The 22,963-nt window shown below is 31.9% G+C and overlaps 2 protein-coding genes and 1 long non-coding RNA gene across 5 annotated transcripts; all 3 read right to left on the reverse strand.

Moving 5' to 3' along the window:
• Nucleotides 1-11,947: 11,947 nt before the first annotated feature.
• On the reverse strand, nt 11,948-14,536 carry LOC144562935 (uncharacterized). Its single transcript, XM_078312304.1, has 2 exons — nt 14,461-14,536; nt 11,948-12,952 (listed from the first exon to the last, which is right to left on the reverse strand). The coding sequence occupies exons 1-2, from the start codon at nt 14,509-14,511 to the stop codon at nt 11,948-11,950; spliced, it is 1,056 nt and encodes a 351-aa protein (XP_078168430.1). The 5' UTR covers nt 14,512-14,536.
• Nucleotides 14,537-15,288: 752 nt separating this feature from the next.
• On the reverse strand, nt 15,289-18,618 carry LOC144562926 (3'-5' exonuclease domain-containing protein / K homology domain-containing protein / KH domain-containing protein). 3 transcript variants are annotated; one of them, XM_078312296.1, is made up of 11 exons: nt 18,483-18,618; nt 18,270-18,365; nt 17,670-17,845; nt 17,403-17,534; nt 17,244-17,294; nt 17,058-17,154; nt 16,900-16,946; nt 16,476-16,692; nt 16,246-16,375; nt 16,102-16,144; nt 15,289-15,552 (listed from the first exon to the last, which is right to left on the reverse strand). In XM_078312296.1, the coding sequence occupies exons 2-11, from the start codon at nt 18,343-18,345 to the stop codon at nt 15,478-15,480; spliced, it is 1,044 nt and encodes a 347-aa protein (XP_078168422.1). In that variant the 5' UTR covers nt 18,346-18,365; nt 18,483-18,618; the 3' UTR covers nt 15,289-15,477. The 3 variants fall into 3 exon arrangements, with proteins under 3 accessions (XP_078168422.1, XP_078168423.1, XP_078168420.1); XM_078312297.1 differs by having other exon boundaries at nt 17,948-18,365; nt 18,483-18,606; XM_078312294.1 differs by lacking the exon at nt 18,483-18,618 and having other exon boundaries at nt 18,270-18,461.
• Nucleotides 18,619-20,522: 1,904 nt separating this feature from the next.
• Nucleotides 20,523-21,511, reverse strand: LOC144563158 (uncharacterized). The gene is made up of 2 exons (XR_013514272.1): nt 21,144-21,511; nt 20,523-20,741 (listed from the first exon to the last, which is right to left on the reverse strand). It is a non-coding gene; the product is annotated as an uncharacterized LOC144563158 (long non-coding RNA).
• Nucleotides 21,512-22,963: the final 1,452 nt, after the last annotated feature.

Below are 22,963 nucleotides of genomic sequence, written 5' to 3' on the forward strand. Positions count from 1 at the left end.
ACTTTCATAACAGTTCGATACCCTATATAATAATTTAATTCATATGAGAGTTCTTTGTTCCCTATAAGAGATCAATTTACACAATTCAAACTACAAATTTTATATACAGGCCCCGAACAAAGCTAAAAGCAGCAAGCAATACATAACACAAGTACTGCGACAGTTCAATTCGTCTTTCACAATTTGAGAAATTCCCCAAAATATGATTCAAGCTATGTTAACAACCATAAGCAATTAACACACAAATCTCAGAAATTCATAGTTCAAGGGGCTCAGCCCACCATCAAGAGTAGCTCAACACAGAGCAAAGTAACAAAAAAGGTCAAGACGGTTTACCGAGAATGTGCAGAGAGAGAGAAAGGTTGTCGTTGGAGAAGTTAGCGCCAAGAGAGGAGAGAAGCAGGACAGAAGGGAGTCTCTGAGAGAAGGGAGATCGCGTGTGAGAGACTGAGAGATTTAGGTTTAGAGAGACTGAGAGACGGGAGATGGCGTGTGAGAGAGAGGGGCTCGGGTTTTTGGGGGCGATACTCCACTGGACGGGTCTAGTAACGTTCAGTTACTGGATAACAAAATTTGATTGTTCCAGCGAAACTTGTTAGATCAGATCAATCCGATATGCACAAATCTTCAATCAGATCAGACGGTTTAAAACTTGATTGCTCCATGGCTCAGGAACAATCGATTTGATATTAGCCTATCTCTCTCTCTCTCTCTCTCTATATATATATATATATATATATATATATATATATACTTGATCTAAAAAATTTTGCACCATTCAGATATTTGATTTTCTACCCAGCTAAAAAAATAGTAAACAATTTCCAAAAAATGTAAAATTTGGTATCCAAACACATATTAATATGGAGAACAAGATGAACGGTTTGGATCGACAGTTAGAATTTTGAAAACTGGAATATTGAGCCGTAGCACCGTAGCCCTATATGCTATCCATAGCACCCAAGTCTTACTCTATATATATATATATATATTAGGAGGAGGGATCCACTTACAACAACTTGAAAGTTACAACATCTTACAACATCGTTTTTTTTTATTTTCAAAGTCCAAATCGTCGATCCAAACCGTTAGATATTCAATCTATATTAAAACGTGGTTGCAGACCAAATTTTACATTTTTTGGAATTTTTTTGCTATTTATTAAGATGGGTACAAAATCGCTGTTTTTTAATGGTGCGGAATTTTAATAAATACAGCGATTTTGTACCCATCTTAATAAATAGCAAAAAAATTCCAAAAAATGTAAAATTTGGTCTGCAACCACGTTTTAATATAGATTGAATATCTAACGGTTTGGATCGACGATTTGGACTTTGAAAATGAAAAAAAACGATGTTGTAAGATGTTGTAACTTTCAAGTTGTTGTAAGTGGATCCCTCCTCATATATTAGAACTAGGGTGTTTTTAAGCTCACCAAAGTGTTTGGTGAGCTCAACTCCAAACCCATCAAATCTATTTCAAATGATAAATCTGAACCATTGAAACCTGCTTACCTCACGAGTGATGAGTCTACATGTGAAAATTTTAAACATTCGAATTAATTTAGTATAAAGTCAAGCAGTAAAAAAATGTTCAAAAAATGAATGAACTAAAATTAATATATTTACCTTCTAATTTTGACCGATTGACTTTATACTAAACTAATTCAAATGTTTAAAAATTTCACATGTAGACGCATCACACGTAAGATAGACGGGTTCCAATGGTTCAGATTCGTCATTTGAAATTGATTTAATGGATTTTGGAGTTAAGCTCACTATATATAGAGTAGAACTAGGGTGTTCTTAAGCTCACCAAAGTGTTTGGTGAGCTTAACTCCAAAACCCATCAAATCGATTTCAAATGACGAATATGAACCATTGGAACCCGCCTATCTTACGTGTGATGCATCTACATGTGAAATTTTTAAACATTCGAATTAGTTTAGTATAAAGTCAATCGGTCAAAATTAGAAGGTTAATAAATTAATTTTAGTGCATTCATTTTTTGAATGTTTTTTGACCGCTTGACTTTATACTAAACTAATTTGAATGTTCAAAAATTTCACATGTAGACGCTTCACACGTAAGATAGGCGGGTTCCAACGGTTCGGATTCGTCATTTAAAATCGATTTGATGGATTTTGAAGTTAAGTTCACCAAACACTTTGGTGAGCTTAAGAACACCCTAGTTCTACTCATATATATATATATATATATACTACGCTACTTCGTGAATTAATGGGGGTGTTTTTTTTTGCTATCATGTCTATCTTTCTCTTTCTAATTATTTCTCCACTTTCGGTGGAAAGATGTGTATTTTCTTTATTATAAGGTCCACATGTAGGAGTTTGTCCATAAATTATTATTATTATTATTATTATTATTATTATTATTATTATTATTATTATTATTATTATTATTATTATTATTATTATTATTATTATTATTATTATTATTATTATTATTATTATGTGTTGCTATATGCACTTCAGGGAATGAAGCATAATTAATTGGACTAAATTCATGATCATTAGCAACTCGTTATTTTATTCAACCACAGGGATACAAGAAATCTACTCAAAGTATTCGTAGAAATCTTCTTCAAGAATATTAAATTATTGAAAAAAATATAAGAACATCATTTAAATTTGTGCTTCATGTAAATTTCCTTGAAATTTTCTTCAAAAATTTTTGTTAAATTTTCTTGAACAAATAATATTTCTTGAAATCTGCTTTAGAAAGATTATTATTGAAAAATAAAATTAACATGAACATCATATAAATTTTTGATATCATATAAAATCTCTTGAAATCTTCTTCAAGAAGAACTTAAATATCTTTTGAAATCTTCTTCAAGAAAACCTTAATATATTTTAAAATTTTCTTCAAGAAGATTAAATTATTGAGAAAAAATAACAAAATGAACATCATACAAAATTTGTACATCATATAATTATTCTTTAGAAAGATTTCTTAAAATCTTCTTCTGAAAGATTAAAAAGTTACACTTCATATAAAATTATATGAACCACACTAAAAATCTTAAAATAAATGTACATAAATTGATAACTTATTCTATTTAATAATTACTTAGTTAAATATTATTTATTTAAATGGAATTGAAATAAAATATATCAAAGTTACCTCGAATCTTCAACTAGTAGAGCTCATGTTGATAACGTGTTATAAAATAAAGATAAACAAGCATAAACAAGAATAAACAAGATAGCGATGACATAAAAGATGACAATCTCTTGATTTATATATCTCTCATATGTGTGTACAATACAATATTACAAAGCCTCTATTTATAGGTTACAAATTATAAATGAAAAACCATCTAAATAAATGGAGAAATGAATTACAATAGTAGTGGCCATCAATTCCAATAAATATAGTGCATGGAGTAGTGAAAAAATAAATTGAGAATTAATATTGGGAGTTACAAAATGAATGGACCATCCATTATTATATTCATAACATTTGTAATGTACTATATTTTACTCTCTATTTTTTTTTAACAATGCGCTGATGCACTAGACTTATCTAATGAGGACGATATTAATTAATGATAAATTTGATATGCAAAATCTAAAAAATATTTGTGTTGATCAGCCTCCCTGAATTTTGAATTTTAGTGGTGATCTATTGGTACCCTTGTTATTAAAACCGGACTAGATCGGACGGTTAAATCAAAATAAACTGGAGCCGGACCTCTTTCCGATTTAGTTTGTATAGAAGAACATTTGTGCTATTGAACCAATATAAAACCAGTTTATTTTCTTGATTTTTTTAAAAAATCGACAGCCAGTTCTTTAAAAAACCTGGATTTTACATGGGTTTAGTTTTGTTTAGTTTTTTTACTTTTTTTTGCTTTAAATCATAGAAGCTTAGTGAATTACTATTAACTACTAGCTAGTCTTTGAGATACGTACCGTGTACAATATGAACTTGTTGAGTCACAACTTCAATCTATTTTATATTAAAACATTTACATATAAGACCTCAAGATTTAAGATATTCTAAAAGAACTAAATATGTATAGTATAAAAAAGTTAAAACTATACGTATTTTGTGTATTTTTTTTTTCAAAATAACATTTGTTATTATTGTTATTTTTTTGTTGAAGCATTCTTTTTTTTTATAAAAACATTTAATTGCAATTATAATATAACTTCTAGATAATTATTAGATAAAAAAGTTCGGTTGTTATATTCTTGGAAAACATTCAGTTATTTAATAAATGAGGAGGGTTCAAATGCCTCCATGTTTTTGTGCCTCCATCATGCCTCCATCTCTCTCTATCATTTTCAAAGTTCAAACAGTCGATCCGAACCGCTCAACCTAACCTCCATACTAAAATATGTTTGGAGACCAAATTTTATATTTTTAGGAATTTTTTTACTATTTTTTTAGATAGGTACAAAATCAGTAAATCTGAACCATCCAAAAACAGTATTTTTGTATCTATCTAAAAAAATAGTAAAAAAATTCCTAAAAATATAAAATTTGGTCTCCAAACATATTTTAGTATGGAAGTTAGGTTGAGCGGTTCGGATCGACTGTTTGAACTTTGAAAATGATGAAGAGAGATGGAGGCATGATGGAGGCACAAAAACATGGAGGCATTTGAACCCTCCTCTTAATAAATTTAGTATTTTCAGTTTAGTTAGACGATAAATATGAAATATATTTATAAATTTCATCTCATATTATATTATTGAACATATATGTAGGTGAAAATTTAACAAAAAATATATTATTATGTTATAATAATTTTTATGTCTCATTTGTATGTGAGTATTTAAATAAACCAGCAATTGAACTGGTTGAACCATCAGTCCGACTAGTAAACCGGTCAACCCGAAGCTTTACCAGTTTGATGTCCGGTTCGATTATGATAACATTGATCGGTATTGACTTTGTCCCCCATGAAAAATTTTGTTGCCCCTCTCTGGATGTTTGATTTGTAATTCGGATTAAATTTAGTGTTAAAATCGAAACAAATTTATTGAATTATGATTGGTAATTAGAATTATAAGTTAAAAGCATTTGAAAATATAAGTCAAAGCATTTTTTTTATTGAGTACCCAATTAGTTAAATCCGATAAGCTATTTAAATCTGATTTGATATTTTTTTGCCTCTCTGATAAAAATCCTAGATCTACCCTTGACGTTGATCATTCAACTCTCATAATAGCAGTGTCCCAAATAAATAAATAAAACAAGAAACAAATAGTGCCCCAATTAAATAATTTATCTGTACAAATTTGATACAACTTTAATAAAGTTTTTACCAAAATTAAGAAATTCTAAATATGAATACATTGGGTATGGAGACAATTTTTTTTAGTTCTGCACTCAATTCCATTATCTGCGATCCGATTTGGAAGTTAACTTTTGATCGGCCATGAACAGTATCCGATTATGATCGAACAGCTCAGAAGCAATCATACTATGCCGATCGACACAAAACTCTAACTAAATGTGCATGTTTGTCTATATATAGAGCTTCAATATCCGCAATATAATTGGTGTCTCATTCCCTAGTATATCTCTCTACGCTGCAAATTTTACCTACTTCTCTCCTTTCCCTGTAGAAATATGGCTATCACCTTGATTCGACGGTCAGAACGAATCAGAAAGAGGAACGAGGCTGAAGCTTGCAGTTCTATGCTCCGTCAAAAGGAGAAGAAAGGTTCGTCTTTCTCTTCTCTTTTTTCAATGTGGACCTTATTATATTGCCTGTGTCTCTGTGTTAGGAAAGATTTCATAAATTATGATACTGCGCAGGGCGCACTACATAATTACGGTAAAAGGTCTGGCAAGCTCAAGTTTATGTGGTTTTGGTACGTGGAAAGATATATATTTTTTTAATGTCATAGAAGTAATCATATAAATGCTATGTGCGATTCTTTCAGGCATTTGAGAAGCCGCAACACTAACCACATAAAATCTCCTCTGATCTTCCTTCTTTAATGTTAATATGAATTGATTATTATTAATTATATTGAATTTTGATTGTCTTTTTAGATATAACTTAGTAGACATATTTTTTCAGTTATATGGAGATGTGAAACATTGAATTGTTAGAAAATAAAAAATTGAACTTTTGAATTGAATAAGTCAATTTTAATTTATTGAATTGAAGTTACATAAATTGCCGAATGAAATTTCAATTCAAAAACGTTTTTGGATTTCAGAGTAAATTTTTTGGGTCGTAAAAAGGCATATTTTATGGGTCCCTCATGGAACCGTATAAATAATACGGTTCTTTCTATGGGATAAAAAAAAAGTACATCATTGTGTTTGTTTAGAATATATTTAGTACCTTTTCTAAAAGTAAAATTTTGGGATTTTTTAGGTCGGATGATATAAATTCTGCTATTTCTGTTTATGGAGATAGAAAAAAAAAATGTGTTAAAAGATAAAAATAAATCACTCATTTTATTAATAAAAAGTAATTAAGGAATATGTTTTTCAAAAGATTCACTATTCTTGCAAAATCTATCTACCATCCGTTTTTACTTTTTAGAGAGAAATAAATCTGTTATATATGTTCTTGGTTGCTTTATATATCTACAATCGCATGATAATGTGTGGGCATTTTGCATTTCATCCAGAGAAAGACATCCTTTTTATGCCTGTAGGATGCAATAATTTAATGTCATTCGATTTGAGCACAGGAAAAAAAACGGAGCTGGTTAACCTGGATGAGAAAATAGCAACGGGTCCTTGGGTTTACATTCCTTGTTACTTGATATGATTCAATCTCAACAGATCCATGCATGTCTCTGCATTTGCAAATAACATATTTTAACTTTTAAGATACTGCAACTCTTCTCAAAATGGTGTAATTTAATTCTTCTGTCATCTGGATGCATATTCAAAATCTTATGTGCTAATTTCGAGAATTGATTATAATTAGCTGCCAAATTTTGCTATTTAATTGATGTCCTCGTTCTGCTTCTGCTTTATGGTTCTTACCTATCAATCAGAGGCAGAGGTATATAGTGTAAGTGGAGTTCAGTTGACTTCCATTCATTTTTAAAAATTGTGTTTATTAGTAAATTTCTATATATTTTAGCATAAAATGCTATGTAACTGTCAAATTGACACCCATTCAACATATATTTTAATGATTTTTAAATCTTTAAATTTTTGTTAATTTGTATTTGTATTTAAAAGTTTATATATCTTAATTATCCGATTATTATTCGTTTTATATCCGTATTCGAATTCGTATCCATGGACTATCCGTTCCGTATCCGTATCTGTTTAAGACAGATTTAGTTTTGAATTTTGATATCCATTTACTATCCGTATCCATATTCGTATCCGCTCATTAAAAAACGAATGTGGATATAATATCAGCATTATTCGCTCCGTATCCGCTCCGTTTTCACCCCTAATACCACAGTAGCCGGCCTCTCTAATCATTAGAAAAGTTGCATTGCTTGAGGATTGTACATCGTGGATTTGCATGGCCTAAGATGGACGATCAATTGTGAGCCTGTAATGTGTAAGGGTCTACTTATATTGATTTGGGCCGATTTTTTGGCAAAGGCTTCTATGGACAAAAGGACCTATTTGTAAAATGAACATGTTTTTATTTTCAAAGTTCAAACAGTCGATCTGAACCGTTCATCTTGTTCTCCATATTAATATGTGCTTGGAGACCAAATTTTACATTTTTCTGAATTTTTTTACTATTTATTAAGATGGTACAAAATTCAATGGTCTGAATTTGATATTTTTTGTACCCATCTTAATAAATAGTAAAAAAATTCAGAAAAATGTAAAATTTGGTCTCCAAGCACATATTAATATGGAGAACAAGATGAACGGTTCGGATCGACTGTTTGAACTTTGAAAATAAAAATATGTTCATTTTACAAATAGGTCTTTATGTCCATAGAAGCATCACTCTTATTTTTTACTTTATTATTATTATTATTTTTTTTATTAAAGTGCGCCAATATCTTTTTAGATGTTATTTTTGAGAATTAAACATGTGTAATCTTGAAAGAGAGGCGAAAATTCGTGCCACTGCACCAAGTTCACAGTTCTATTTTTATTGTTGATATTATGATTTGTTATTTATTTGGTTATTATTATTATTATATTAGTAAAAAGTACTATAATTATTATTGTTTATTGTTTATTTTATTTTAGTGTTATACTTTTATTCGGAGTATTTTCTATTTGATAAAAAAAGACAATTTGTATAAAAATCTTATTATTATAAAACCTCAAAAAATCTTATTATTATAAAACCTCAAAAAATCTTATTGTTATAAATTTTGAACATAAATAAATATCTTTTTTTATTAAACACTAAATTTAATACCTTAAGTCAAGCAAAGAATTCCTACTAAGGAACACAAAACAATCAGTTGTATTATTGTAATTATTTTGTTACACCTTAGACACATCAAAGTGTTTTCCTCTTAAATGATACGAGAAACATGTAAAAGTAGTAGCTGTTCAATCAGAACAAACGAGGAAAATAATGTAATCAGACGGTTGAGAACATGAGAACATATATCATGACATGACTAAGAAATCTAAAAATTCAACCATTTTTATATTTATAACTTGTAATTTTTATATTTTTGGTTAAAGATATGAGTCCCCTTTTGGCATAAAAAGTAGTGAAATATTTCTCTCCTTGCAAGGAAAGAGCTTTTCAACGTTATAGATCCGGCCCAACTTTTCATAACAAAATCAAACAATTAATCGCCATTAGAATTTCATGGCAACCTTATGGAATTGGTATCCTTACATTTCTGTTCTCTTTTTGTTGTTTGGCATAATAATGGATAAAATTTTCAAATTAAGTTCAGAATATTTTTAACATACATTCAGTTAATATTTTAAAACATAGAGTAGAACTAGGGTGTTCTTAAGTTCACCAAAATGTTTGTTGGGCTTAATTCCAAAACTCATTAAATCGGTTTTAAATGACGAATCCGAACCGTTGGAACCCGCCTATCTTACGTGTGATGCATCTACATGTGAATTTTTTAAACATTCGAATTAATTTAGTATAAAGTCAATTGGTCAAAATTAGAAGGTTAATAAATTAATTTTAGTGCATTCATTTTTTGAACGTTTTTTGACCGCTTGATTTTATACTAATTTAATTCGAATATTTAAAATTTACACATGTAGGCTCATTACTAGTAAGGTAGGCGGGTTCCAAAGGTTCAGATTCGTCATTTGAAACCGATTTGATGGGTTTTGGAGTTAAGCTCACCAAACACTTTGGTGAGCTTAAGAACACCCTAGTTCTACTCTAAAACATATTATTCAGACTAAAATGTCTGAATTTGTAATGTGTTCATCATCATCATAAATATATTTAATCGTATATCAAATTTGAGTTGATTTGAAAATTTAATTGATCATTTATAAAGATTATATAAATCCGTCAAAAACTTTTAACTTGTTTGATAAAATTCAAAATAACTCTAAAATTAACCAAATTTTGACATGCTCTATTTTAATTATGATAATCACAAGTTCACAACTGATATCTAAAATTTAATTTTTTTTTTCTGCCTGAATATATAATATTTTATTGCTTTCTTAAAAGAAAGAAAAAGTAATAAGCCATTTCTATTGGATCTATTACCAAAGATATTGAGCTTTGATTTCTTCTTGAAAAAGCTTTCCTTCAAAGAGACCTGCCAAACTTAATCCCTAGATAAAAAGAAAAAGAAAATTTTCTTTCATTTTTTCCCCAGAGAAATGTTAACTTTTTCTGCAAATCTCATAGTTGGGTGTGTAGCCAAACATGTTTTTGCTTAAATAGGTAAATATACCATCTACATAAACCGACAATTCTCTCTCATAAATCATAATTTATTCACTTTATGCTTTTCTACACTTTTCTTTCCTTATCTTATCTTTCTCAGCTTCCATCTCTTTCCTTTTGAGTCAATGAGTTAATGTCCGTTAAATTCTTGTCATACAAAAAAGTTGGTCGCATTTTTTTTTACTTTGGTGCAAGTGTTCGTTTTGAAACAGAGAATACTGATATTCTGGTACCGAGCATGTGCGTACCAATAGAGTGGGTTGTGTTATCAAGGGGCACGCTTTGGCAATAACCAAGGTGATGACTGAGCTTCGTCACACGTGCCTCAACCCCAAGGGAATGTCTCTCTTTATGCATTGGTACTTGGTCTCAATCAATATATAATTTCTCTCTTTTATTCTATATCAAACAAAATGTTCTATATAATCGTTGAATTATTATGAGTTATTAAAACATATATAGTTTTTTTGCTGGAAATTATAAATTACTCGAATGTTAATAAATTGACGCTTATATATATTAGTTACAATCAAAGGTCAGAATTTGAATCATGTATATATATTGCTTTCCTTCTGGCCGTATTTGTGCGTGATGGATATTTTCTTATCGTAATTTATATTTCAATAAGGTTTTATGATGTAATAAAATTTATGTTGCAATAAATATAGAGATTTCATACACATTTGCATGGGTGTAATGTTCAATGTTGGCGGGCTAGAGATTTCTGAGTTTAAATTTGCGCATGCACTCATTTTATTTTTATAGTAATGTTAAAATATTTTGTCTCATTATGCTCCAACATAGTTATCTTTATTTTCAAATTTTAAACAATCAATCCGAATAGCTCAATATAATATTCATATTAAAAATGTGTTTGGATACAAAATTTTACATTTTTTGAAACTTTTTTGCTATGTTTTAAGATAGCAAAAAAATCATTGTTTTTAAAAGATTCGGGACTATTCAAAAATAGTGATTTTGTACCTCTTTAAACAATTAGTAAAAAAATTTTAAAAATTCTAAAATTTGTTATCCAAGCACGTTTTAGTATGAAGATCATGTTGAACAGTTCGGATCAATTATTTAGACTTTTAAAATAAAGATAATGATGTTGGAGCATGATAGGGAACAAAACCAATAAAACATTTTAACCCTTCTCTTGTAAAATAACCAAGGACACATACGGGTCATATGGCTTAATTCAGATTATATGATTAACCAAGAAGCAAGTATCTGCTATTTTTTTCAAAAAAAGATAGTTTCACCAGTTTAATTCAGATCATATGATTTAAAACAAACAGATCGAATCGGTTTGATCTAGCTAGAATTTAAGAAGGTTATATAATATCAATCTTGTCCGGTCATCTTCAATTGCAGTGTGATTTAAAATATAGAGAAAGCTGGGGATACTGAGTTGTAACGTATATATAGAGGAATGAGGGTCGATCCAATGTCCGATCAGAGCCGTTCAAGCTCCCACGAATCTTGATGTGGTTCGACTAGCATTTTTCTTATAAGCCATAAATTTCAAAAAGAAAAAAAGAGCACCCAGACTCCCAGAGTGTGTTAGGCTCTTAATTTTAGGTGCTTGATTCCTTATAAAAACCCTCAAAAGCAAATATATAAGTGAAAAGTAAATGCTATTGAAGCTTTCTCGGGCAGTGGCTTTAATTGCATTGCAAAGTTGGTTCATTGAGAGAGGTAAAAAGTACCTTTACAATGGTTTAAAAGCTAAAATGATGGAAGAGAAGGTACTTGTAATAGCAGACCAGGTTTGCTTTCATGAACATATATAAAAGGGAATCTATACTTCACATGGCACATGCATTTGGTGTAACAGTCTGTGTTGCAAAGTCATTCCACTATGAAATTCAATGGACTTGTTAACTAAAAATATGCTTGCTACATTAGAGAGACGTTACATAGAAACCAACTCAAAATAAGAGAGGAGAGATGTTTTTACATACACAGATAGAAATGGCACTTTACAAATGCATCTAAAAGACTAACCTTACACGGTTCTTTCCAACTTTTTGCTTAGGAAAGCATGTCTAAACTCTAAATGGCTAAAAGGGATCCAAGAAAAAGTCATCAAACGAAGCACTCTAAATTACAAGTTAATCATTCAGTAATAATGAATTTGGGTCTCTTTTAGGGTTTTGTCTGAGGAAAGGGAAGCGTGGTGATCAATTGGATTGGATATGGCATTAAACAAATCTAGACCCCTAACAAGAGACTGTAGGAACTTGACATAGTTTGCGGCCTCATCAAGCATCGAAGCGGTGTCTAACTTGCTCCCGCCGGGTACTAGTCTTTGTAAAACCCTAAGTCTCTCACTTATCTTCTCTCTCCTATGCCTCGCAGCGACCGTTTGCGGGTCACTCGATACTCTTACATTCTTCCTTTTTAGTTTCTCAGCTGGCTCTTCCAACTCTAAATTAATTGGACGCATTGCCGCTTGCATGTAAACCATCTCTTTAACCTCTGCCATTGCCTCTTCATCCAGTTCCCAGCCACAGCTGCTTTTATGGCCGAAGCTGATACTGGCCGGCTCAATCGAACTGTGCTGAAGTTTTGGTTTTTTTGGTCGAGACATGTTCTCAAAAACAATCTCAAATCTCTTTGGTCTATGAGAAGAATTAGGAGCGACAAAGGTTTGTTTGGGGCATTGAGGACTGTTCATGCGTCTTTTGTGAATGTTAGGGTTTCCGCTGCAATGAAGGAATTCATGTTTTTGCTTCAGGCTTGGATTAATCATGTTAGGTTGGTATGATTGAGATAATAGGGATTGAGGAGAAATGATATTTCCATTATTTCTCATTACTAGATTTGACTCTTGGTGTTTCGCCAGATGCTTGGAATCAATACTGTCTGCATCTGTTTTATTTGTCGAGTCGGAAGTAACTTCATCAATTTTCAAGTCTCTGCTACTCGATTCGAGTTCATGGGGATCCAGAATTGCATGAGACAGAGATTCTTCAAACCCAAATTCTTCATCAATATTTGGGTAGCAAGCACTTTTGACAAGCACCCCCGAAAGATTGCTCTGGAGACAAGGTGGTAAGGGAATAAGATCACTAATAACAGCATTTGCATTATCCCAGTTGAAGCCATCCATTTCTTCGATAACCTACAAGCGAAGAACAAGAAATACAGAAAGTGAAGTATGGCAAACTGATCAATTAATTTGATGGTTGCAGATTCATACGTAAATAGAAAATAATAAATAAAAAAAGTACTGACAAAAAAGAAGCAGCAGCAAGAACTGAGAAACAAAACGAAAAAATTTGAACCAGTATATACCTTTCAAGAAAATCCAATGGCTAGTGATAGGAGGAAAATAAGGAGGTTTGGATAGAAACCAACAATAAATATTTTAGAACTGATTGTGTTGCGAAACTACGAAGGATTGAGAAGGCAAGAGATTTGTGCTCTCTATCCGTAAGGCATTTGTGTTAGGATAAACAAGGAATTTGTGCTCTCTATCCGTAAGGCTGCTCTCATTTGAAAGTGTGCTCTTTATAAAGAAAAGAGAGAAGCTAATAATGGTACTACTAGTCATTTCTGCGGCCTACTTGTGCATTATTTTTTGAATAATCATGATCAGGTTTTGAAATAAAATAATAAGTTTGGAATATGATTTAGCTAGCTTTTCACGCTGTCTCATGGTCCACCAATCTGACAATTTTTTTTGTTTCAGACCAAACCGGACAAATTTCATATTGAGCACTGATATTATATTAATTATCTAGCTAGGTTAAACAAAATGCAGTGATGAGAAGAAACTAGATTTCTTTAACCTGATAAGCTAACAATGTATTATTTTCAGAAAAGAAAATAAATTAATTAATTAAAAACATTTAGCAAATCATATAAGCTAATTTCAGAATATAGAGCTGCTAATATTCTTTTTTAATGGAAGTTTATAGATGGAGTAAGGCTATGATGCTATGGGTTGCATAGAGGGCTACGGTGTTACGGCTCAATATTCGAGTTTTCAAAATTCGAATGGTCGATCCGAACCGTTCATTTTGTTCTCCATATTAATATGTGTTTGAAGACCAAATTTTACATTTTTTGGAAATTTTTTACTATTTTATTAGATAGGTAGAAAATCAAATATCTGAATGGTGCATAATTTTTTAGATCAAGTGATTTTTTATCTATCTAAAAAATAATAAAAAAATTTCAAAAAATGTAAAATTTAGTATCTAAACACATATTAATATAAAAAAAAACAAGATGAACGGTTCAGATCAACCGTTAAGATTTTGAAAACTCAAATATTAAACCGTAGCACCATAACCCCTGTGAAACCCATGGCACCGTAGTCTTGCTCATGTGTGCATCAGCGCATTTCGAATTGAATATTATCAATCAGCACACATTTCATTGGGCAAAGTGCTACGGATATTTTATATTTTATTCGTCCAATTTATAATAATAACGTAACAAGAAATCTGTGTATTATATTGCTTGAAAACAAGTCGTTGGCAAATGACGTCATGTTCAATAAGGGAAAAGAAGCAAGAATCCAAAAGAAACCATTGAGAAGGAATTAATGTGTAACTAAATCAGGCAAGTTGTGTATGTACGCATGCTCATCAGTCATAAGTGCCGATTTTATCTTGTTTGTACCTGTTTGACTGGCGTTAGCACACGGTTGCAGTTCTCTGACTTCAAGGTCATCTTTAATTTGGTGTCGAAGCAATTGAGACTTATTCTAAAAAAAAAAATAGAGACTTCAAAATCAGCTTGGCTGAACCTGCTTCACCATTATTCTGCAACCGGGTTGAACCAGAGTCAGATTATCCAAACAGACAGTCGATCCACATCAAGATTAGCACAGACAGTTTTAAAATTTATGTGGATCAAGTACATACGAACCTTGATACAAATCAAATAGCTACGACCAGAGATCAGACCGAATTTGGTCCGATACTCATCGGACTCCCGGATTCTTGGCTGTAATGTGGATGAAGTGCATACGAACCTTGATGCAAATCAAATAGCTACAACCAGAGATTGGACCGAATTTGGTCCGATACTCATCAGACTACGCCATCACTCCCGGATTTGGCTGTAGACCCAAAAAGGGACGACTGGTTGGATTGAGAATTCAGAATTTTCATCGGAATTTTTTTTGTTATTTGTAAGTACAACTAAAGAAATTGATTGTTACAAACTATAACAAAAAGGCTTTGGGTTATGGTTTAGATAGAACGATAGTGCAATTTAATTCAGCCCTGATCCTTACAAGGTCCGAGTTCGGACTTCCGACTGATGAAATGGGTCAAACGCAATCAAAGCCGGTCAAAGTTGGTCATGGCTTGCTTTAAAATTGTTTGACTATGTTGAGTCAACCTGATTTAAGCGACATATGGCACAAGCTCCTAGTAAGGAAGTTGGTTAAAGTCGGCTCAACTCTCAAGCCTGAGCCAACTCGGCCAAGCTTCCAAAAAAATCTCAAGCAGAAAAATATTACTTATTGTTTAGTTGCGTTACACTATTCTACCATGCACACATAATAGTCGCCTTACATGAGATTGAGCATTTATTATATTTGGATTATACTACAAACAAAGCAAACTCAGAGCTGGAAGGTAAGCTAGCCCGGCAGTACCCCAGTGCTTTGTATTAGTTGAAGTATTATGCTTATATATCCATCATTTGGCCTCGAAGAAGAGCTTCAGCCATTCTAACCTCCCTAACAGGGCCAATTATGAAAACCTGTCAACAAATCAAATATTAATTTCACCAATTAGAAGAATACCCCAATACAACCCAGCACAACTTGAACCATCTAAGCTCCCTACTTTGGGTTATATTTTACTTGGGCTGAGACAACACACTTTGCCAAAATACACTGAAAAGTAGACCCAAATAGCTTCCCATTGAATGCCTGACTAATTTCCTTAGGGGTTCCTTGGAATTCAAAATTGGTCACAATACACTGTGATTTGTACCATTTTGGCCCGCAACCATGAACTATCAGCATCAAACTAAAACACATATATCCTACCAGCTCTGGAATGTTCAAGAACAAAAACAAGAACTAGGTACGTTCTGCCTTCATTAACCGTTTAATTCCTGGTTGAGAAATAGGTTGTACATTAAAGTTGAGAGTTATCTTGTTTCCTGGCTTAAAAAAGGTGACACAAGTGCTGCATCTTTTAACAAAATAGAAAGTTGTGTGTGTGTGTGGGGGGGGTGTTATTTGTGTAATGTACTATGAGCAAAAAGGTTAGAGATTGAAGGGGCAAAAACAGAAAAATATACCCTGTCAGGGGGTCCCTTAGCACCACCCATGTGGATTTCCGCACTACAAGTAAACAGGAGAAAAGAGTCACATTTCGTAAGTATTATCTAGATGAAGCACATCTGAAATATATCTTAAATGGATTCTCTGCCTGAGAAGCTTACTTGCAAGACTGCTTGACAGACATAATAGATGCACCTCTTCTGCCGATGACACGTCCCATTTTGCCAGGTGGCACATATAAAACTGACAGTATCTCCTCCTGAGGTACACTATCTTCACCAGCAAGGCCATCTGTGCAAGCGTTTTTTAGTTATAAATAATTTATGGGAAGTGTAGTTAATTAACATCTTAACAAGTTAGTATTTAATGGTGATACAAATGTGTTCAGAACCTGGAATTGGGGGCAGAGGGGGCCAATCTGCAAAATTGTTGTTACTTAGACAGAAACAACGGCAATAGAGCACACCACGAAGTAATACACGCCAGAGAGATAGGTTGGTTAGTTTATCCATCATTTTTGAATAGATGTACAGAAGAAATCTGACATCATCAGTGGCAGATTGTATCATCATATCAGACAATGGCCTCTTGGCCCAGAATGAAGGGTCCTAATTTACCATTTTCAGAAAAATAGAAGGTTATACTTGTTTACTTTATGAAATCATCTCAGTAGTCAGATAAATAACTTACAAATAAAAATAAATAAAAACTAAAATGTTAAAAATCAGCCACATGTCTGGAAAAAGAGCTAACTTTCTGATTACTGTTAACAATCAATCAAACCGGTTAAAATAATAACTAAAGGAAAAGCAAACCTGTCTTAGAAGGACACGAACTTCTTCCTTCTCTGGGTATGACATTCCTACAATACAGAACTTCTATTTTAGCAGAAAATTATCTTGCTGAACTAAATAATTGTAACAAGGAAAAATATTAAATATTAAATTAAATAAACACTCAGCTGATAACTAACCACAATAGCGAGGATCAGCAAGAAGGCCAACGAAAGATATATAGTCATCAGTCACCCGTTTTTTCCCTTCTTGTTCCTCTATTATGCTATATGCAATCTGTCTTATCATAGAAAAAGAGAGAAAAAAAAATGTAGTCAATATAATTGGCAACAAGTTAAATCTAGATCCTAGTCTATCGAGTGTACCTGAGTATCCATAACGTTGTTTAGCTTGATGCCAAACTGAAAATATAAAGCCTGCATAATGCATAAGATATGTACTGTTAAGAACTTATATTGAAGTCCTGTAAGCATAGATTTAACTCTTTAACTGACTAAATGGTAGAAGTTCAGTGTATAACTTGCCTCACTGTCTCTTTTGCAATCATGAATGACTTTCATGACGTAGTTTGATTCCAGTGCTGGTTTGCATGCTTCCATGACTGTTATGCCTCCTTCAATCACATCAACCAAGTATATGGCATCCGTAAATGCAAGCTGCAAGTAAGAAAAGGTAATAATAATAATAATAATAACAGGAGCAGTAGTGGTGGTGAAAGACATTCATGTGCATGAAACTAATCTGTTATTTTCTTCAATTCCAATAATGCCCCTTCCAGGATTGTTATTCACCTGCATTATGCAAAGTCTGCCATTACGGCATAGATCAACACCTTCACAGTCAAATCCTACTACAAGCTGCTTCTCAGGTGAAGGTTCTAGAAACTCAATAGGAAGCTGAGATGGTTCTGTAACGATATGAATAGGTACTAATGTGAAATTGGCCTTGTTCTCAGAGGAGGAGACACCTGATAGAATCAAAGAGCCTATATAAGTTGTAAGCGAATGTATGATGATTCTTATCCTTACAGAATTTTATTTGCATAAAGCAGAATCAGGATTAAGCTTACTATTTAAAACAATTTATCGAGCTATTCAAATTTGGTCAAGCTAACTCAATTCAGGTCCTAATTCTCCCCGTCATGCTTTAGCAATTAAATTCTAGCACAAAAAAAAAAAAAAAAACAAGAAGAAGATTACAAGTATCTCTGTAGTAAAAGCTCTATTGGCACTGTATTTTCCTTCATTTTAAAATGATTTCAACTGAATAACTGGTCGTCGCTTAAATAAAACAATTCAGTGGTCTCAATTACATAATAAAAGGACAAATGTACAAGTACGAGAAACAAAATTCATTCAAGCAAACACAATGAAAGAGGCTATCGCATAAACCTGAGGTGGTGGATGGGAGAGGGATCTGAGCTTGTCGAAGCTGAGGTGGAGGCGGATCGGTTTCGATCGACTCCATCGTGAGATCAAAATCCAATACTGATCGGTCTAGGCGCGAGAATGTAAGAGGAAAAAATTGGCGAAGGGTTAAGTTTCATATATATATATATATTTGTTTACAGTACAATCAGTTGGAACTAATTATATCTGCTTTACTGCACAAGAGCGAAGAAGAGCAATTCGGCTGCACGAGTAAATCAAATCACTGGTAAATTAGATTTTCCCTTTTCTCTTCTTATTTTAATATTTCAGATAAACGGGTAAATTTTGCAGGGAAGTCGTTCCGCTCTTTAGTTCGTGTTAATTTCTCAATACGACAAGAGGAAAGATACCGGTGGTCCACGGGATGGATATACTACGGGTCCATGCGAGCTGGAAGCTAGAGGATTGAGGGGTGCATTAAAGTTGTTGGGCTTTTATGGACCAGTATGTAATTATAGGAGATGATTCTCATCCCCATATTGTAGCCCAAAGGTTCTATATTTTTTTTTCTTTTTTCGTTCAAAGCCCGTAAATAAGCCCAATATTCCTTTGAAATATTTGTGAATTGAAAGAAATTATTGCAAAAGGTTAGAGGTGGAATGGAGAGTTTATGTGTTAACTATAAATGGGGCTCAGAAAGATGATTTCCATAAAGCATTAGAGAAGTACTTTCTAAAATATAATTATGAATTTAAAATGTTAATTTTGAAATAGGACCCCAATATAAACTCCAAAAGGTTGTTAAGGCACAAGTGTCGAGATGTGAGGATCAGTCTCAACCCACGGCAATTTAAAATGATTTTGAATTTTAATTTCTTATGACCTCCTTAAAAATATAAAAGAAAAACGTTCTAGAAATTTTGTCAACAAGCTAGCTGATTACCATACAACTTCTTGAGAAAAAGTCCCCAAAATGATCCACTGAAAACGACTTGAAAGATTAATATAAGCATATTTATATATGGGGGTATATCATGGGAACCCCTCATCTTTAGTTTTGTGACAAATAGCTCCCCAATTAGCACAACTCTTAGTCTCATTTAGCACAATTAAATTTTTGAATAAAAAATTACTATTAATTCATTATCAATTTTCATTATCAGTTCTATTGAGTAATCAGAATTATTTGTTTCGTAATGTTAATTTTCTTTTCCATGTATACATAAAACAATAGTCATACCAATATTAGTTGCTTATGAAATAGATATTTCATACAAAAAGAAAAATTATAAATAAAAAAAAAATTTAATATGAATATTACACAACTTCTAAAATATATAGCTGACCTCTAAAGAAAAAGTCATAAAATATTTTATATAATAGCACCATAAACATTTAAAGATAATCTGGCCAAAATCGAGTATGTAGATCTAAATTGGCTAGTAATTGTCACAGATTACAAATTTTTAGAATGATTGACAAAATTTTAAAAATGATATTTATTTGTCACAAATTAAAAGTAAAAGGCTCTCCCAAGTCCCAACGTTAACGCACAAGTATCATTATATTATGAATTTCAAACTTCCCAATTGTCAGGGGGAACGCTATCCTTTGCGGAGTTTTTTCGTGCGGAGTTGTGCGGAGCTTTTAATTTCGTCTGTTTGTTTTGAATCGGACAGACTGGATTAAGGATTCATCAAATTTTGAGTTTTTTTAAAATTCAGACAAGATCTGATCTGATCCGTCCAATTTGAAACGAACGGACCAGATTAAAAGCTCTGCACAGCTCCGCACGGAAAAACTCCGCAGATGATACTTTCCCATTGTCAGGGTCAGGGAAAGCATATACTAGCCTCTCCTTTTTTTTTCATATTATTATCCTTTCCAACAAGAAGAAACTTCTCCATCATTTTGTAATTGAAAAAAGCAGCTCACAGATTATTTCTAGAAAATAACAAATTCCCTTGTTAAAGATGTTGACAAGTGTCTCAATCTGTCTCATCAAAATTCCATGTTAGAAATAAATTGGAAAAACAGCTCATTGAAAATGGATGTTTACGCAAAACAGCAAAAGTCACTAAATCTATAATTCGCCATTTCAAGTTTTTAGAAAGCAAAATTTAGACCAATGAATTGTAATTAGCAGAACATTTATTTATATTTGCTGGGCTTAAATAAATTCATGTAAAAGAAACGCGGAGGAAGAGAGGAAGAAGGCCATTATTTTCACCTTAAGAGAAAATGGTAAACATAAACAACCCAAAAAGGCAAATATTTCAAACCAAATCCTCTTTTACCAATATAATTCTCTTTGTTATTACATATATATACAGATATTGGTTAACCACTAATACACATTTAACCTTTTCTTATTAAGCAAAAAAAAAAATTAAGTGAAAAATAACTTAAATCAGTCTATACAGATACAAGAGATCATCAAGGGATTGTAATCAAGCTCCAACCACCTCACTGAAGAATTCACCATACATGTCCCTGTATCAACGGTAGCTTTTTCAATTAGAATCAATAAAGAAAATAGTTATCCTAATTAGGGGGCCTTTAATATTAGTGCAGATTTAGTCTGTACGAATCTTAAAATAAATCGGATGGTCAAGATTCATTAACTAAAAAGATTCTCTTTTGAGTTAATGCAGAGGAAACGAATTCAACTAATTAATAGTTACAAAATTAAAAACTAAAATGACAAGGAAAAACAGTAGCTGATGTGTACAAACAATTTATTTTGTAATAATAAAATTAAAGGCCCCAGGTAATTTATTGTTTTAAAGGGTTATAGTCAATATATCCTACTAATTTTCTAATTAACTCTAAATCTCTCCGAAGAGTTGAACCTGAATCTCTCTGAAGAGAAACGAAATATTTGAGTATATATACCTTCATTTGATTTGTCACCACCAGCCATGCGAAACCTGGAAGTACTTCTCCTTGATCCACTTAAAGCTGTCCTTGACAGACCCCTTGACCTTGCCATGATAACCGACAGCCTTGTAGCTCGCCACCCGCCTCTTTCTTTGGAAATCGGGGTCGGTAAACACCTTCAGAGAATTCCCCCTCTTCAACTGTGGCTCCTTCCCTTTTGCGATGGCCGGTTCGTTTTGGTTTGGCTGCCATGCACACGAGAGAGACGAGCAGCGGTTGTACGCCTCCGTTTGTGTCCGGTTGCCAGCGTGCGACATGGACCGGCGCTCCATAGAGGCGTACAACTTTGACTAAGGAGAGGGGGAGAAGATCGATGGTGGTTTCTCCTGTGTGGAGTTCTCTTTTGTAGCTTTGTTAGGAGAAAAAAGAGAGTATTGGGATAAAAGGTTGACTCTGGTTTTGAATTGACCAATAGTGCTTGATTAATTTGCAAGTAGACCCGCCAAAAGTAAACATTTTGATTATCTCAATTAAACAAAAAAAAAACAATTTTTCATTTTATGAAAGAACCAAATTAGAAGGACACGCCCCCACTCAAATCTATAAATTGATATTGTGAATAAATTAAATTTTTTTATCAATATATTGCTAGCGACAAGATTTTTTTTAAAAAAAATCTATAAAATGACGCTAAAAAAGATCATCTTCTGTGATTTTTTATCAATATATTACATTAGGTACTATGTTAGAGGCGATTTTTCATAAAATTTGCATTTCAAATTTTCACAGTTTTTCTCGTAATTAGTTTAATTGACGCTAAAAAAGATCATCTTCGTCTTTGAAAGATGCATTTTGAACCTTCAAAAAAAGAAAGATGAATTTTGAGGTACAAATTACTTTCTAGATATCACAATGTAAACATTTCCATGAGATTTTTTTGTTAATATAATGTTTTAGATGTACGTTCTAGAAACTGTTCAAATTTTAGTTCTTCTATATATAACCAATATTAGAATTGACAAAAGGGACATTTATAATATAATATAATTCAACCTTCATAAAAAAATTTAATATAATTCAACCTTTCCTGTACGTTGGATAAATGAAAACATTCTTTCTTCTTCCCTTTTTTTTATTTGGAAATAGAAAAAAAAATGAAAATAGCTTGGAAAAATTGGTTGGAATTATTATTATATATTGTAAAGAACAAGTGACTCTATCTCAAAATTATATATTTTGAATAGATAACTTTTTTTTTCCAGCTGAGGTCTAACTTTCATTTTTTTTTTAATGCCAGTAAGTTTTTAAGATGAATATATTTGAAATATTAATTGTAGGTTGTAGCCTCAATAATCACTGAGCAAAATTCAAAATAAATGGAATTTCGTAATGATTTGTCAATTGTTTGTATCTTGCTTTTTATATATATATATATATATATATTCTAGATAGAGAAGATGTCGACCTTAATTGTTGCTTCTGAGCCAATGTACTAATTAGCTAATATTTTTTTTCTTGAAAAAAAAATGCTTGGCTAATATTTCTTATGGCTTATGAAAAAAAAAATGATTTTTCATAAATACTTCAAAACATCAAGCGTTAAATTTTACGTTGCAACAATATTAAAATATTAGGATTTAATTTTGTTACAATATACATAAAAATAAATTAGCATATATTTTTAATTGAATCTTTATATTTTATTCAAGTTTCTAATTTAGTTCTCTTCCTAATTTCTTACTCGCACAACCCTTTTTTGCATCATTATCTCAAATCTAATTTTAAATGAAAAGTATTGAAGTTCAATCTTCATTTTTGTTACAATAAAATGATCA

This window comes from Carex rostrata, chromosome 12, assembly GCF_964058835.1.
Source record: "Carex rostrata chromosome 12, lpCarRost1.2, whole genome shotgun sequence".
NCBI classification, from domain to species: Eukaryota; Viridiplantae; Streptophyta; class Magnoliopsida; order Poales; family Cyperaceae; genus Carex; species Carex rostrata.